The following is a 15,177-nucleotide window of genomic DNA, read 5'->3' on the forward strand; positions in this document are numbered from 1 at the left end:
GTACGGCATGAGTCTTCTACAGCATGGTAGCTACAGCTTATTAGTTCCATTTAAGGTTGACCAGAAGATTTTGACAGGACTCAGTGTCATAGCTTGGGTTCTCGTGCTGGGTCACCGTGGACTGAACGCTTCCACGCGAGGCGATCCGAATCAGGCGCCATCGACGGATTCAGTATCGCCATCTATCAGCATCGTGAATCGCAACGACAACCACCATTCCTTGACTCGTGCTAGAATTGTTCCATGAAGAAATTCCCCATCACTTGCATGGAGACACTTTGGGCCATGACTCTGCCGAACATCCAGTTAAAACCCGCACGTCGGACGTTCAATCCGCTCTCACCTCTTTTTCGCCCAAACTTTCTTTTGTCTCCCTACTCTTCTATAATAATAATAATAATCTTCCTCCCAACATGCGGGCAGCCACTCTCTTGATTTCTTTGGCCGCTGCCACTTTCTACATCGCCCGCGCGCAAGACCCGGAATCCTCGCTCGTCTTTTCATCAATTGAACCTGCGGCAACCGTTGTCGAAACACCGCCTGAAGCCGGAGTCAAACTCTTCACAGAGGAGACGCTGCAGATCACCGACGAAGTCGTTAACGAGCTTCTAACCAACGAGGAAACTGCCGAGTACGCAGACCTCTTCGCCTTCGCAGACAGCACTCTCGGCGATGAGGGTAGCGCAACCTCGCAACGAAGGCGTCGACGTCTGCGCAGACAGCAGAGCTCAGGATGCAAATCCACGCCGGGGGATCCGCGATGGCCGAATGCCGAGAGGTGGGATGTTTTCAATCGACTTCTAGGTGGGGCACTTGAGAAAGTCGTGCCCATTGCGTCCGTTTGCTATCCGAACTCTGAGTTCAACAACTACGATGCGGCTCAATGTGCGAAGATCACGAATGAGTGGCACGTCGATCGAACGCACGCGGACAGTGACTCCTCCATCATGTTTCCCCTCTTCTACGGTGAGACTTGCGTTCAAGGGACGGATAAAACAGCATCCTCAGCCTGCACCCTGGGAGGTTACTCTTCCTACTCGGTCCACGTGAGCAATGTCGCTCAAATCCAGCTCGCCGTCAACTTTGCGCGCTCATCCAACCTCCGTTTGGTCATCAAGAATACCGGGCATGACTACAATGGGCGCTCAACCGGCAAGCATGCTCTCAGTTTGTGGACACATAACCTGAAGAAGATCCAGTATGTGCCGAATTATACAAGCTCGACCTATAGCGGACCTGTCTTTAAAGTTGGTGCCGGCGTTCAAGGATTCGAGTTGTATGAGGCTGCGGAAAGGCATGGCGTGACCGCCGTTGCGGGTATCTGTCCTGTAAGTTCAATCTGGAGTTCGTAGAAAACCCCTAACCCGTGTCAGAGCGTCGGCGTTTTTGGTGGATATACCAGTGGTGGAGGTCACGGCCCCGTCATGCAGCTCTTCGGTATGGGTGCCGATCAGATTCTTGAGCTTCAAGTCGTCACAGCCGACGGTCGCTTCGTCACTGTTTCCCCCAACAAGAACTCTGACCTCTACTGGGCTATGCTTGGAGGTGGAGGAGGCACCTTTGGCATCATCACTTCCGCCGTCGTCAAGGTCCATCCGAAGATTCCAGTAACCACCAGCGTTTGGAGCTTTACCTCTGGTCCCGTGGGTCCGGAAGTTTTCTGGGAAGCTGTAAAATTCTTCTGGGACGAGATGCCCAAGTACAACGCCGCCAAGACGTACTCGTACTTCACCGTGATCCGGCCCTTCCCTGGCTTTTACGTCTTCGACATGAACCCATTTTTCGCCACCAAGATGACTGTGGAGCAGTTCAACAGCCTGACTGCACCATTCTTTGCAAAATTGTCAGCCCTTGGTATCCCCTACAACATCGAAACCAAATACCACACAAGCTTTTACCCAGCTTACCAGGCCACCTTTGCCACGCTCGATTTCGCTATCGGAAACACGGGGTCGACGCCTGGTACCCGTATCCTGCCCAAAGAAAACTGGGAGGATGCTGCACTCCGAAATGCCACCTTCGCCGCTGTTCGCGACGCAGTTGACAAGGCACTTCTCATCCAAGGCTATCACCAAGCACCTTCATCTGACGTAACCGTTGCCAATTCAGTGAATCCTGCATTCCGCAATGAAGCCGGCATGATCATTGCTATCAACTCCATCACGGATATGTCGCCTGCCGGACTGAAAGCAGGAAATGAGTACTTCACAAACGAGATTCTTGGACCAATCCGTGAAGTCACGCCCTTAGGAGGTGCGTATGGAAACGAGGCGGATATTTCTGAACCCAACTGGCAGCAAGCGTTCTGGGGCGATAACTATGCAAGGTTGCTGAGCATTAAACAGAAATGGGACCCTACTGGCCTGTTTTATGTCCATCATGGCGTGGGCAGCGAGGATTGGGTTGTCCAAGATGGAGAGAGGGGGGTGCAGACACAGGATGGAATGCTTTGTCGCGTGTGACACCTTCTCCAGTATAACAGACTAGTTGTTCGTGAACATTAGTAAAACATCTTTCCAGCCAATGACGTGACTCGATGAGCTTTCCTCTTCCCATTCGTCGCCGCATCGGGTGACTGGGAAGATTGGCACTCTAGCATGATCACCCAGTTGTAGTGCTTGATTCTTGCGAGAGAAAATAGGGGTGAAATACAGAGATTTTGTAGGGGCTTTTTTCTCGCTCCGACTATCCGAGAAGAGCAAAGAGACGTCTTACCCGTCTTAAAGCCGAAGAGTTCAGAGCATTTATCTCGCTTACTATGAGGTACCGGACATTCTCTTCCGCGTTCCCTGTCCGGATCGTGGAACCTGAATAAAGCGCACCATCCTCTTCCGTCTATATACACAGTAGGCGGTCCTGCGATGAGTAGGCGCTTCCCCGACTTGGCACCGGTTTCCTTCCGTCATGATTCACAGTGGATGCCTTTTTTCATCTTTGCGGAAATTAATCACAAGGCTGGAGAGCGACCTCGCTTACGGTCTCGCTGCCCCTTTCACTTATTCTCCGGACCATTCACGACGTCGAAACGACCTCGAACTATCGTCCGTGCCATCCGGACTAGAATCTGCATGTGAAAGTGGTGATGTGAGACCGCGGACGCTCCATCTTCCCCGCACAATTTACCCCTCAGAGAAGACGGACCGAATCCACTCCCCTCTTAATTGGACGGTCTCCTGGGAACGTTGCTGCCCGAGGAAGATCTCAATCCCCTTATCCGGACAAACACGCCGACCTCAAGAGATTGCCCTCTCCATGTTTATGACCAATTTCTCCTGCGGTGGCATATTATGTTCTCACAAGGTATCGTGAGCAGATTTAAAGGAGGATGTCTTCACCTCTGCTCGTCAGCAAAGGGTCAAGTCTAGGATGAAATTTCTGAAATTTCTATTCGCTGTCCTCCTCCAGCAACCTGCGCTTGCAGCTGCAGCGAGCACCGATGCCTGGAAGTCACGGAGCATATATTTTGCCCTGACCGACCGCATCGCCCGGAACACTGGCGACAATGGCGGGGTTCCCTGCGGGAACCTGAAGCAGTACTGCGGAGGAACGTTCAAAGGCCTAGAGTCGAAGCTTGACTACATCCAAGGGATGGGTTTCGATGCGATATGGATCACTCCTGTTGTAGCAAGTATGAGGCGGCCTTCAGCGGACTGTTTTACGCTTATACTCCATAGACACCGATGGCGGGTACCACGGATATTGGGCTTCGGACTTGTATAGCATCAACCCGAAGTATGGTACTCCTGATGATCTCAAAAGCCTTGTGAATACGGCTCACAATAAGGTAATACGGCTTCCACGGTTTTGTCAGATGTCTCTAACCAGCACCAGGGTATCTTTGTCATGGTCGACGTCGTAGTCAACCACATGGGCAGCGGCTCTATCTCCACCTACAAGCCAGCCCCGCTCAATGACTCCAATTCCTACCACGCCGACTGTAACATCGACTACTCTAACCAAAGTAGCATTGAGAAATGTCGTATCGCCGGCTTACCGGACATCAACACAGAACGATCGGATATTCGCGCTATGTTTCAGGACTGGATTCGCTGGCTCGTTAAAGAATTCCAATTTGACGGCTTTCGTCTCGACACAGTCAAGCATGTCGAGAAAGACTTCTTCCCAGGTTTCGTATCTGCAGCCGGGGTCTATACTATTGGCGAAGTCTTCGATGGGAACCCCAGTTACCTGGCCGGATATGCGTCGCTAATGCCAGGACTACTGGACTACGCGGTGTATTACCCCATGAACAGCTTCTACCAGCAAAAAGGCTCCGCAGAGACACTCGTTGACATGCTAGCGACCATTGACACCACATTTCCAGATCCAGCTGCACTGGGAACCTTTCTCGACAACCATGACAATCCGCGATGGCTGAATCAGAAGAACGACACCTCTCTGCTCAAGAATGCCCTTGCGTTTGTCATTCTCTCTCGTGGGATTCCTATAGTGTACTACGGCACCGAGCAGGGATATGCCGGTGGTGCCGACCCAGCCAACCGCGAGGATCTCTGGCGCAGCAGCTTCAATAGCGAGTCGGATCTCTATCAGACAATCAAGCGGCTGTTGCGTGCAAAGAACTTGGCTGGTGGTCTTTCTGCAAATGACATGGTGAACCTATACGTCACCGGCAATGCGTATGCTTGGAGCCGTGCAGATGGGAACCTCATAGTGCTCACCACCAACACTGGCAAGGGCAGCTCGGGCAAACATTGCTTCGATACGAAGAGGCCAAACAAACAGTGGTCCAGTGTCTTTGGGGGAAATACCAGTTCTTCCGACGGTAACGGGAATATCTGTCTTGATGTCACGAACGGCGAACCTATTGTCTTGCTCAGCGCTACGGGCGGCACGAATCCCGAAGCATCTGGTACCGCACCCACTTCCACCAGTGGACAATTTGCATGTCCAACTTCGGTTTCTGTCAATTTTAAGCACATGGCAATGACTACCTATGGCGAGACGATCAAAATCGCTGGCAATGTGGTTCCGATGGGAAACTGGGATCCGGCAAAAGCGCCTTCGCTTTCCTCATCAATGTACATGGCGAGCAGTCCAGTGTGGGACGTCGAATTGAAATTGCACCCGGGCGAAGCTATCCAGTATAAGTTCATCCGAGTCGCGGGTGGTGGTGGTGTAACTTGGGAAAGCGGGGAAAACAGGGTGTATACAGTGCCCACCTGTGGCAGCAGTGCGACTGTAGAGAGTAATTGGCGGTGATCGAAAAAAAAAAAAAAAAAGAGTTGCTGGTTGGATAACGCCGTAAGATGGAGAAATTTGGAGCTACTTCGGAGCACGCTTGCTCAACATCTCCAGTACAGCTTCGTTAACCTCCTCCGCGTTCGTAGCGTTCAGGTAGTGAGCGCCCCCCTCAACAATCTTCAGGGTCTTTTCCATGCTCCCGAATAGCTTAATTTGCCCCTGTTGCATCTGAGCCCCGTAGGGCACGTCTTCCGTACCCTGGAGCCAGTAAATAGGGCACCTCACATCCCCCAGCCTCAATGTCAACCCATCACGGCTGAGCAGACACAATAGCGCCATGCGCGCCTTTTTTCGCCCTTCATCGCCCTTATAGATCCGTTTGAGCGTGGATGTCCAAAATTCGGTCGAAGCCTCCGTAGCATGGGGTCCAAATCCGAAGCTAGCCACCATCCCACACCAAACGTCGTCGATCTCAAACTCAGTCGTCGGCTTCACACTGGCCCATTTATCGGCGAACGGCTTCAGGAGAGGCACCGGGTCCCATCAGCCTTTGCTTTGGGATTCCGTCGTCTCTGCCTCCATCGAAGTACCCAGTGGGACCAAGCCGAGGATCCTTTCAGGCGCCAACAGCGCCATGCGGACTACCATCCACCCGCCCTGGCTGGTGCCCCGGGCAAATGCTTTCTCTACGCCTAGCTTGGACATAACCTCGAGTGCCATGATTGCGGTATCCCAGTAGTTGAAGTGCTCCGCTTTGGTGGGGAACGAAGTAGCTCCATGGCCGAGGGGTTCGATCGCCAGAATGTTGCAGGCCGATGTCAACTGCGTGTCCTGGAATTGAGGTTCAAAAAGCGCTGCGGTCATGCACATGGAGTTGATGCACACGAGGGTGGCCTTTTTAGGGTCGATCTTGTCGTTCGACAGGCGGTAGCCCACTTTAAGGTCGCCCAGATGAGCAATGGTTATGTCGAGTGTGGATGATGCCATTTTTCTTGAGGATTGTTTCTGAAAAGACTTTTTTCTTCGAAAGGTGCCATTGTGGAGACATGGAGCCCGTCCAAGGTAAGTCATGGATCGACAACCATCCCAACGCTAATGGGGCTAGGAAATCTTATCCGAATAGAACTTACAACACCTTAAAGACGTGGACGCCCATCTTATTTATATATTTTGTTCCATGCAGGAACTTTTTTCTTCGTCAAAAGCCTTCTTCACGTGTTTTCATCATCGACCGTGCTCTGCAAGGCCGTCTTCATGCTATCCATATCTCTTCTCCATTGCTCTTTTACTCGGTCGATCAATCCGGGAGTTGCAAGTACGTCGACTGCCGTCCCTGCCAATGCCTTCGCTACTCTCAACGCTCGCTCGAAGGCCCCCTTCGTGCCTGACGCCTTTTCGAAGTCTGGACTGTGCGGCTGTCCTCCTTCTGCGCCTGGCGGGATTGCGAAGCTAGCATTCACACTTGGCATGGCATAACTGATATTGCCCTGGTCAGTGCTTGCTTTCACCCAGGTGAACTGGCCGGGAGGGGGAATTGGAGGCTCTGGAGGATCTGGCAACAAACTCCAATATTTGTTATATGAGGCCGCCAAAACACTATTCGGGACGTGGTCAGCATAGCCCGGAGTGATCTTTATGTTCACCTTGGCTCCCGTAGCCTCTGCCCCAGCGCGAAAGCAAGCGCTAACACTTCGTTGGAGCTCTTCAAGCCGAGACGCGCTGGCTGCTCGAATTACGCAAACCCCGGAAGCATATGGATGTATGATGTTCGGCGGCCCTCCCCCGTTGGTGATGCTCATACCGATGACATCCATCAGCATTGTTCGTTGACGTAGAGCTGATATAGAGTTGTATGCAATCACCAGGGCGTCGAGAGCATTAATACCAGCCCATGGACTTCTGGCTGCGTGCGCGGCACGTCCAAAGAACTCAACCTCAAGGCGGGCAAATGCGGTTGTGCGGACCATCGCACTATTATTCGAAATGCCTGGGTGTGAGATTAGGGAGACGTCAACTCCTGAGTAGGCGCCTGCCTCGAGAAGACGGATTTTGCCGCCACCGAAGCCTTCTTCTCCAGGGGTACCGAACAAGAGAATCTTTCCTGCTAGGCTGTGCGCTTCCATAAGCTCTGCTGTTGCAATGGCAGCGGCCACCGACGCAGTAGCGATGAGGTTGTGTCCGCACGCGTGGCCAAGGTTTGGTAGCGCATCTGAGGCTGTGAGTGGAGACCGTTGATTATAGAGATAACAGATCTCGTACCCATTTCAGCGTTAAAGGACACGACAGGTCCTGCTTTCCCACTGTCGTATACTGCTACCCAAGCAGTCTCCATTCCATATGCATTCATCGTCACATGCCACCCTTTCCGCGATCTCATATAACCGGTCAATGCTCTGTGTGCTTTGTACTCTTGGAACGCCAGCTCGGGGTTTTCGTGTATGAAGTTGTTCAGGTGCCATATCGATGTCGCAACTTTTTGGATGTAATCTTCGATCTCCGCGAGGTACTCCTTCGATGTGTTTTGAACCACATCTTGCTTGTGTGGCCTTTTCTTCTGCACCAGAACATATCCTTCTTCTTCCAATTCACTCTTTTCCATTTCCAACTTAGCAGAACATGTTGCGCCAGTTTCCATGTCCGCAGCAGCAGTGATGCTTTGATGTGGCGTTCACGAAAAGGATGGTGAGAACCCTTGGGCAAGTACTTCAGTACCTCGTATATGCCACGGGGTTCAGGCTGATTTTCCTAGGGTTTGCGATAAATGATTTGATCCGACCTGTGCAAAGCTAGGGAGAATTGCCGGTCGGACCATCACCCTCCACAGCATTCTCGGTTAGTTCATTCTAGGGTAGGATAAGCCAAGCTGCCCTCCGGCATTGGATGCCAGTATTGTTCTCACTTCTGCGTACTACGGTTCCGTCGCCGTCACCAGCAACATTGAAAATGCATGCAACACAGATGTTGGCCAGCACAAATCTTCCAGCGAAGCACCATGTGGAAACGACACTGAATTACTGGGACGATCCTGGAGACGGCTTACCTCCGACGCCCATCTTCATTGGAAAAGGAAGAATCACGAATGAACGGCCGCACCGCCCTCACCACTTTCTGGTGACAGACATAACCGGCGAGGAAGAGAAATACACTCTCGATAGTCACGGATTCCAGTACTGCCATCATGAGAGTTCTGAGAAAGACTTCACAGACGAGAAAGAGATCCGGTCCAAGTATTATCAGGAATGCAAACTACTTCTCAAAGATATAACTGGAGCCAGCCGCGTTCATATCTTCAATCACAAAGTACGCCGTGGACCTACCCAGTGGCACCACTTGGGCCTGAAGAATCTCGCGAATCGTGGCCCAGTCACAAGAACACATGTTGACCAGTCCTACGCCGGAGCTGAGCTCAGGTTAAGGTGGGAGTTTCCTGATGAGGCCGATGAGCTGGTAAAAAGAAGGTATCAGATTATCAACATCTGGAGACCGATCGAGAAGGTTTTCAAAGATCCCATTGCCGTCGCCAGCGCAGATTCGGTCCCGGATGCCGACCTTGTCGGGGCAGAGATGACGGAAGACAACTTCAAGGGGGAGTCTTGGGTTGTTCGACATAATCCCAATCATCGCTGGTTTTACAAGCACGGCATGACACCCCAAGACGTACTTCTCATCAAGTGTTTCGACTCAGACACGACGGTCGCAAGGAGATGTTTGCATTCGGCATTCGAGGATCCTGCCCACCGTGACCGGGAGTCTAGGCAAAGCATTGAGGTTCGCTGTCTTGTTTGCTATGACGGCTAAATTTGTTCTTGGTTGAGCAAGTTCTTTGAGTTTGCATGATGTCAGAGCAGTCCAGTATTCGAGCAGGAATTTGATGTAACTACTACTGATTTTGCCGTGTTGTATAGTACCAAGGCTACCGTCATGGCGAGCATAGATGCGGGGACGAGTGTTGGCTACCCTAGGGTACGCGGGGCCTGTATCAGGATGCGGCCTTGGTTGCTTCAGATGTGTTAGTGACGACGATGATTGGACGAATGAACATTCGCTGATTTCGCGCCATGTGTAGCATATACCGCATATTAAGCCCCACGTGCGGCGCTTCGAGCATGGCCTGCAATCTATCCAGATGCCGACAGCGGGGTGGGGATCAACCACTTTGGGAGAATGTGGTATCCCCCACACGAAACAGAGAGCGGGGAAACCAAAAAGTCCAGCCAGTTATGCTCTGGTAGCGACTGGCAAAACTTCAGTCTAGCTCAAGAATGGTTACCATGTTATCTCATTAAAAAATGAATTAATCAATCTTCACTCGTATGATCACGTCTTAGCAGTAATCGACGCATAGCACTTTCTAATATACCAAGTCTACTAGAATGTCTACATATATAAACACGACCTGGTGGGACGTTGCCGTTTCGGCGAGCTGGACTCTCATCGAGAAGGACCTGAACTCTACCCAACCACTACACTTGACTCTTTCTACTCACCATTATGGCACCCGCAATTGATCCCCCGCAGACCGTCGAATGGAGGGGTAAGCAGGTCCCGGTCTGGCCTATGCAGACCATTGACTACGGACTGCTCCTTTCCCAGGATCCCGCCGAGGTGGACAAGTGCCTCAACGCCTGCCTTGAGGATGGCTACTTCTACCTCGACCTCAACAACATTGATGGCCGACGCATGCTTGCTGACCGTGAGGAGACTCTCAAGCTCATGCACCGATTCTTCGAGGCCCCCATCGAGCAGAAGAACGAGTATGGCTTGATCTCTTCCCATCTCGGCTACGAGCCCGTGGGTAGCCGTACGGGCGCCTTTGGTGCTGGCACCAAAGATGGATATGAGATGTTGAAAGTCTCTCGCGACGAAATCCAAAGGGGAAGCCCCAAGGTTCCGTCGCCAATCAAGAACAATGGTGACTTGCAAATTTTGGAAAACACCATCGGCAGCTGCAACACCGTCACCAAGGTTATTCTGTCGGCCCTCTCCACTGGCATGAACCTGACCGGAGCTGCTCGTTTTGAAAACCACCACAGGAATGACCGCCCCTCCACTACCACCGTCAGTTTCCTCTTCTGTAATTACTTGTGCAAGCAACGCTAACAGCCCATAGCTTTCCATGATGCACTACCTTCCCTCGGAAGTGACTGGCGAGAAAGACACGGGCCACCAGAAGCACACCGACATTAGTTCTCTGACCCTTCTCTTCAGCGAGCAGTGGGGACTCCAGATCCGCCCACCGGGGACCTGCGGTGCCCGTGAGATGGGATTCGTTGCCCCCAAGAAGGGCTGCGCTTTCGTCCATGTTGGCGACTCCCTCCGCTTCGCCAGTGGCATGAAGATGCAGTCTTGCATTCACCGCGTCGTTCCCTTCGACCCCACGGAGCACCGTTATTCTATTGCTTACTTCCTCCGCGCTGAGGATGACACCATGTTCATGGATAGCGAGGGCAGGTACATTACTGCCGGACAGTGGCACGATGAGAAGTTCAAGGCTTTCACCGATCCATGGCAGTGGCAGGCTATGGCACCTAAGTCGATGATCTTGGGTGGCATGAAGGAAGATGGTGCCGATGACCCGGTGGAGGAGAAGGCTCAGCCTGGTGCCCCAAGCCCTGTTGCGGCAAAGGCGCAGGAGATCTCGGTTCAGGCCTAGGTCTGTATGTAGTCAATCTACTCTATATCGGACCCTGCCAGTGATTGACATTTCCATGCTGCAAGGAAGTTGGGGTACCTGACTCGGCTATATCGCTCCCTAATATGTGCTGAGATCCATTCAGCAGACGGTTTAAGGTATCACGTCAGATGAGCAATTCCGGAAATACCTATGTATCCTTCCATGCCCCCTTTCAAATGGCTTAGCAGTTGTCCAATCATTACAGAGTCCACGCCAACGGAGAACAGGTCGTCATCGTCTGTGAAATTTGGTAGCTCAGGGAATAAGCCGTGAATTATTCGTCTGATGGACTTGGCCACCGTACCTGATTCGAACTGAGACATCATTGTTGGATCCAACTTGGGGATATTCACGCTTGGTTCTAATTTTTCGTTCCCATACAGAATTTTGACGTCGGCTTCATACAACCCTACCGTCAATTTCCTGACTATTGAACCCTTCTCCGCTCTGACAAAAGGTTTGTCAGGGCTTGGAAGGAGGAAGTTACCGTACAGTTTTCGTCCTTGAGGCGCGGAGAAAGTGGCATAATAAGATTTCCCATGGATCTGAGCTAAATATCTCTTGTACTATGCCACTATTGAATAAAGGAACTGAGCGATGTTATGGATAATCTGTCGCAGAAAATCGTGGCGCTTGGAACCTCAGATGCAGGTGGTTGGAGCTGGAAAGACCAGCACCATCAGAAAACCACCCCTGTCACTCAAATCCTCTCTGATTGGCAAGTTAAGCGAAAATCTTGTCTTGGCACCATCAGTGTCTTTTCCAAGCTCGACGTTCTATCTCACCAGGTGTGCCCCAACAACAGCATCAGGCCTCCATGGGCCCCACAGGCAACCTTCGGAAGACCAGAGTCTCAAAGCGTAAAAGTAATCCTGCGTCTAGCCTGCAATCCCGGACACACATTCCTAGCGCCGCAATCAATTGCGAGGTCACTTGTGGTTTGAGATTGGCCCACGTTTTGGCGGAATTGAATGTCCACATCCAGAATATCGCTTTTGTTGTAGAAGAGATATCACAGGTACTCCAAGTTTCGTCGACGGGAAGGCTCGTCCGAGGTGTTCCCAAGACTCATGCGACCCCTTTACCAGTTTCATCACTGCCATCGAACGACGGCTTGTACGAGGGCGCTGACTCGTTCTCCATCGCCATCCGAACCTTGAATGATGGAATTCAGCAGCTGAACCAGTTCTCGATCAGTGACCGAAATGCATTCGGTGTGGTAGAAGGCTTGACCGAAAAATCTTCTCACACGCCCGCTCCGAAACGAACCACTCCCACACACCTAAAGACGACATCGTCATATTTCGAGCTTGACCCATTTTCCAGAGAGCCCACACCAAAAGGTCTGTGCTTCCAACTCCAGGAATCCGGTTATGGCCTAATACAGGAACGTATTCGAGGAAGCCTCTTTGCGCTTGTGGTGCAAGCTATACTATGGAACCAGACCAGAGGCAAAGCCGGTCGACCCGTGCTATTTGAGCTTCTTACCTTATACCCGACCCCCGAAAAACTTGCGCAAGCCGATCCGCATAATCTGTTACCTGTCATTGGGAAACTTGGACTGCAGAAGATCCGTTCAGAGCGTCTTGTAAAGATGGCAAAAGTCTGGGTGCGTTCCCCGCCCCATCCATCTAGACGTTACGGTAAGCGAAACTATCCCCAAAAAGGGGATAATATCGATACTCGCGATGGAGAGCTTCTTGATGTTGACGACATTCGTTCCGGATGGGAGATTGCCCATCTGCCTGGAGTTGGAGCTTACGCTCTGGACAGCTATAGGATATTCTACCGGGATACATTGAGAGGGATAGAACCAGGAGATGGTCACGAACCGGAATGGAAGCGTGTTTTGCCGTTAGATAAGGATCTCCGTCCATATCTTGTATGGAAGTGGGCACAAGAGGGCTGGAATTGGGATCCCATCACAGGCCATCGGGAACGGGTGAAAGTCGGATAGGAGGGACGTATCCGAACGTGAGACTGCACACGCTTTTAGAGTCCGGCCGTAAGTCACTGAGTTCATTGGCTGCTTGGGCTTATGGCTTTTGAACAATCTGGCTGAAAGAGGTGATCCACGTTAGGCTACTTGGCCAGGATGACAAACCTGCTTAGATCATGCGGCGAGACCTACGGCTTCCTATGTTACTTCATGTCTCATCGAGATGTGACCGAAGATATCTGCAGCTTACTCTCACTCGACCCAGACCTCAAGCTGTTCATCCGGGTCACAGAGACCTCCCGCAGCAGACCATCGATTGTCGACGCGGCTTGATGAGTATTCCCCCAAAATGCGACATAAATGAAAGGGAAGAGGGCCGGGTGATTTCTATGTTGCTTCATCGAGGCTCGCCTTGGTCTGTGGAGACAAAGGTTGGTGTGCCGGAACAATGAAGCAGGCTCAGGCGAGTGTCGCTTTGGAAATCACGATCGGTTAGGGGTAACCTTCCCCACACTCATATTCGGACAATAAGGCACCAGTAACTGGGGAAGATTCGGCATATTAGACACCTATTGGAGCCAGTTTACAAAGCGGGTTTGATTAAATGCTTCTCAACAGTGTCTATGATGGGTTTTGTTCGGCATTTGGGCGGGAGAGACTATAGGTTCGGCAAATGCGAACCACTATACACATTTCCGAATCCGGTCGGCCATCCATTCCAGTGGTTCTGTACTACTTGCGCTGCCTTGACGCTCGACACAAATAAACATCGGCCTGCAGAGTGAGGTGTCGGCATCAGCAGCTCTGCCAAAATGCGGCTTCCTATACTCTCTGCCGCGTTCTCCCTCCTCCGTCTCGCCACGGGACTGAAGATTGCTACCGCCCTGAACTGGATCGAACACACTCCGCAACCGTATGCTATTAAGAACTTCTACAAAGGCAGCAGTGCTGCGACCCTCTCGAGCGGCGGTGTTGCCAACCTAGCCAGCGACAGCAGCTTCGACCTCGCGGCCAACGCTGAAACCCAGGGCCTGAAACAGTATGCCGGACATAGAAATATTCGACTCATTTACGTGATTTGCGAAGTACCCTATCGCATTGTTGCGAACAAGGCTGCAGGGATCAAAACTCTTTCCGATCTCAAGGGAAAAAGGATTGGAACTATGGCCTCGACATCAGCAGGCGTGTTCGTGCACAATATGCTTTCGAGCGTTGGGTTGAAGGAATCTGACTACACTACCGTGTCTGGACAAGTCTGCATGAAAGCGCCCTGCGCATCGAACACGTTTCCACAGATGCTCAAGAACAAACAGATCGATGCGTTCGGGATATGGGAAACGGCCGTCGAGTTGGGCGCCCAGGCGCTGGGAGACAACGCCATCATCTTCCAGAACGAATCCATCTACCGCGAGGTCTACAGTCTGTACAGTACGACGGACAAGTTGAACAACCCCTCGAAGCGGAAAGACATCGTGGCATTCGTTCGGGCGCTGAACCAAACTCTCGACATCTTTAATAACAAGCCAGACAGCGTGTATCAATTCGTTGCGTCAGCAGTGAACGTTGATGTACCGGTTCTGAAGGCTGTATGGGAGGACCACAAATGGACTGGCACGTGGAAGCCGGAACTTCTGGACTTCTTGGTGGAGGAGGATGCATACCTTGCTCAGACGGACAGGAGGCAGGCGATACCAAGGGCAGAATTACAGAAGTTCCTGGATACGAGCATCATAGAGGAGCTTTGAGTAGCCAAGATGTCGTTTGGATTCTTGCTTGGACCGCCGATTAGCAGCTATCCTTGCACCGCACTTATGCATCTCTTCAATTTCCAATCAGCACCAGGATGGCCTATCCTCTCTTCTGAAGCTAGAGTTATGTATACTTCTCGTACGAGTCGAGGCGCAGTGGATGTCTCATTGACCAACTCCAAGTCTGTAGACGCAGACTAAACGCAGACGTCTATTTTGGTTATATCATCCTCTCAAAAAATTACGCGACTCTGACTCTGTCTTTACCGTCAGACGCAGATAAATTGCCGCTCTCGAAATATTTTGTGCAATTGAAAATGCAATCGTTATTTTCCAGCCCTCTATCATCTCAGCCGAGGTTTAGTATAACGTACTTGATAAGCGAGCGGCGCGGACAAGCGAGCGGCGCGGACAAGCGAGCGGCGCGCATCGCATGACCACACGCGTTACTACCTTCAACATGCGATGGATCAACCAACTTCCTCCCAATTACTTTTAAATGAGAGTCGAGTATTCCTTGCCCAATCTGCTATTGCACAAGGCCAATTTCAAAAGGTTAAACCAGCTGCAAGGGCATACGGTGCTCCTGAAACTACCCTTCGTCGACGATGTGC

General features: G+C 51.5%; 8 protein-coding genes across 8 annotated transcripts; 6 read left to right on the forward strand and 2 right to left on the reverse strand.

Moving 5' to 3' along the window:
* Positions 1–413: 413 nt before the first annotated feature.
* Positions 414–2,474, forward strand: EI97DRAFT_392972 (FAD binding domain-containing protein; the record flags this gene model as incomplete). The annotated part of the gene is made up of 2 exons (XM_033796271.1): positions 414–1,328; positions 1,374–2,474. The coding sequence occupies 2 exons, from the start codon at positions 414–416 to the stop codon at positions 2,460–2,462; spliced, it is 2,004 nt and encodes a 667-aa protein (XP_033657320.1). The 3' UTR covers positions 2,463–2,474.
* Positions 2,475–3,136: 662 nt separating this feature from the next.
* On the forward strand, positions 3,137–5,273 carry EI97DRAFT_413124 (glycoside hydrolase). Its single transcript, XM_033796779.1, has 3 exons — positions 3,137–3,628; positions 3,675–3,784; positions 3,832–5,273. The coding sequence occupies exons 1-3, from the start codon at positions 3,367–3,369 to the stop codon at positions 5,218–5,220; spliced, it is 1,761 nt and encodes a 586-aa protein (XP_033657321.1). The 5' UTR covers positions 3,137–3,366; the 3' UTR covers positions 5,221–5,273.
* Positions 5,274–5,402: 129 nt separating this feature from the next.
* EI97DRAFT_430801 (alpha/beta-hydrolase) lies at positions 5,403–6,594 on the reverse strand. The gene is made up of 2 exons (XM_033797777.1): positions 6,308–6,594; positions 5,403–6,264 (listed from the first exon to the last, which is right to left on the reverse strand). The coding sequence occupies exon 2, from the start codon at positions 6,187–6,189 to the stop codon at positions 5,746–5,748; it is 444 nt and encodes a 147-aa protein (XP_033657322.1). The 5' UTR covers positions 6,190–6,264; positions 6,308–6,594; the 3' UTR covers positions 5,403–5,745.
* Positions 6,414–7,801, reverse strand: EI97DRAFT_413127 (uncharacterized protein; the record flags this gene model as incomplete). Its single annotated transcript, XM_033796780.1, has 2 exons — positions 6,414–7,333; positions 7,462–7,801. The coding sequence occupies 2 exons, from the start codon at positions 7,799–7,801 to the stop codon at positions 6,414–6,416; spliced, it is 1,260 nt and encodes a 419-aa protein (XP_033657323.1).
* Positions 7,671–9,105, forward strand: EI97DRAFT_187077 (uncharacterized protein). The gene is made up of 2 exons (XM_033793562.1): positions 7,671–7,884; positions 7,952–9,105. The coding sequence occupies exon 2, from the start codon at positions 8,083–8,085 to the stop codon at positions 8,998–9,000; it is 918 nt and encodes a 305-aa protein (XP_033657324.1). The 5' UTR covers positions 7,671–7,884; positions 7,952–8,082; the 3' UTR covers positions 9,001–9,105.
* A 588-nt stretch (positions 9,106–9,693) lies between these two features.
* EI97DRAFT_482562 (Clavaminate synthase-like protein) lies at positions 9,694–11,149 on the forward strand (the record flags this gene model as incomplete). Its single annotated transcript, XM_033802069.1, has 3 exons — positions 9,694–10,260; positions 10,313–10,802; positions 11,082–11,149. The coding sequence occupies 3 exons, from the start codon at positions 9,694–9,696 to the stop codon at positions 11,147–11,149; spliced, it is 1,125 nt and encodes a 374-aa protein (XP_033657325.1).
* Positions 11,150–12,233: 1,084 nt separating this feature from the next.
* EI97DRAFT_370394 (DNA glycosylase) lies at positions 12,234–12,833 on the forward strand (the record flags this gene model as incomplete). Its single annotated transcript, XM_033795231.1, has 1 exon — positions 12,234–12,833. A coding segment is annotated over one exon (600 nt), but the record flags the coding sequence as incomplete, so codon positions are not given.
* A 397-nt stretch (positions 12,834–13,230) lies between these two features.
* On the forward strand, positions 13,231–14,794 carry EI97DRAFT_187092 (periplasmic binding protein-like II). Its single transcript, XM_033793563.1, has one exon. The coding sequence runs from the start codon at positions 13,628–13,630 to the stop codon at positions 14,558–14,560; it is 933 nt and encodes a 310-aa protein (XP_033657327.1). The 5' UTR covers positions 13,231–13,627; the 3' UTR covers positions 14,561–14,794.
* Positions 14,795–15,177: the final 383 nt, after the last annotated feature.

This window comes from Westerdykella ornata (genome assembly GCF_010094085.1).
Source record: "Westerdykella ornata strain CBS 379.55 unplaced genomic scaffold EI97scaffold_3, whole genome shotgun sequence".
NCBI classification, from domain to species: Eukaryota; Fungi; Ascomycota; class Dothideomycetes; order Pleosporales; family Sporormiaceae; genus Westerdykella; species Westerdykella ornata.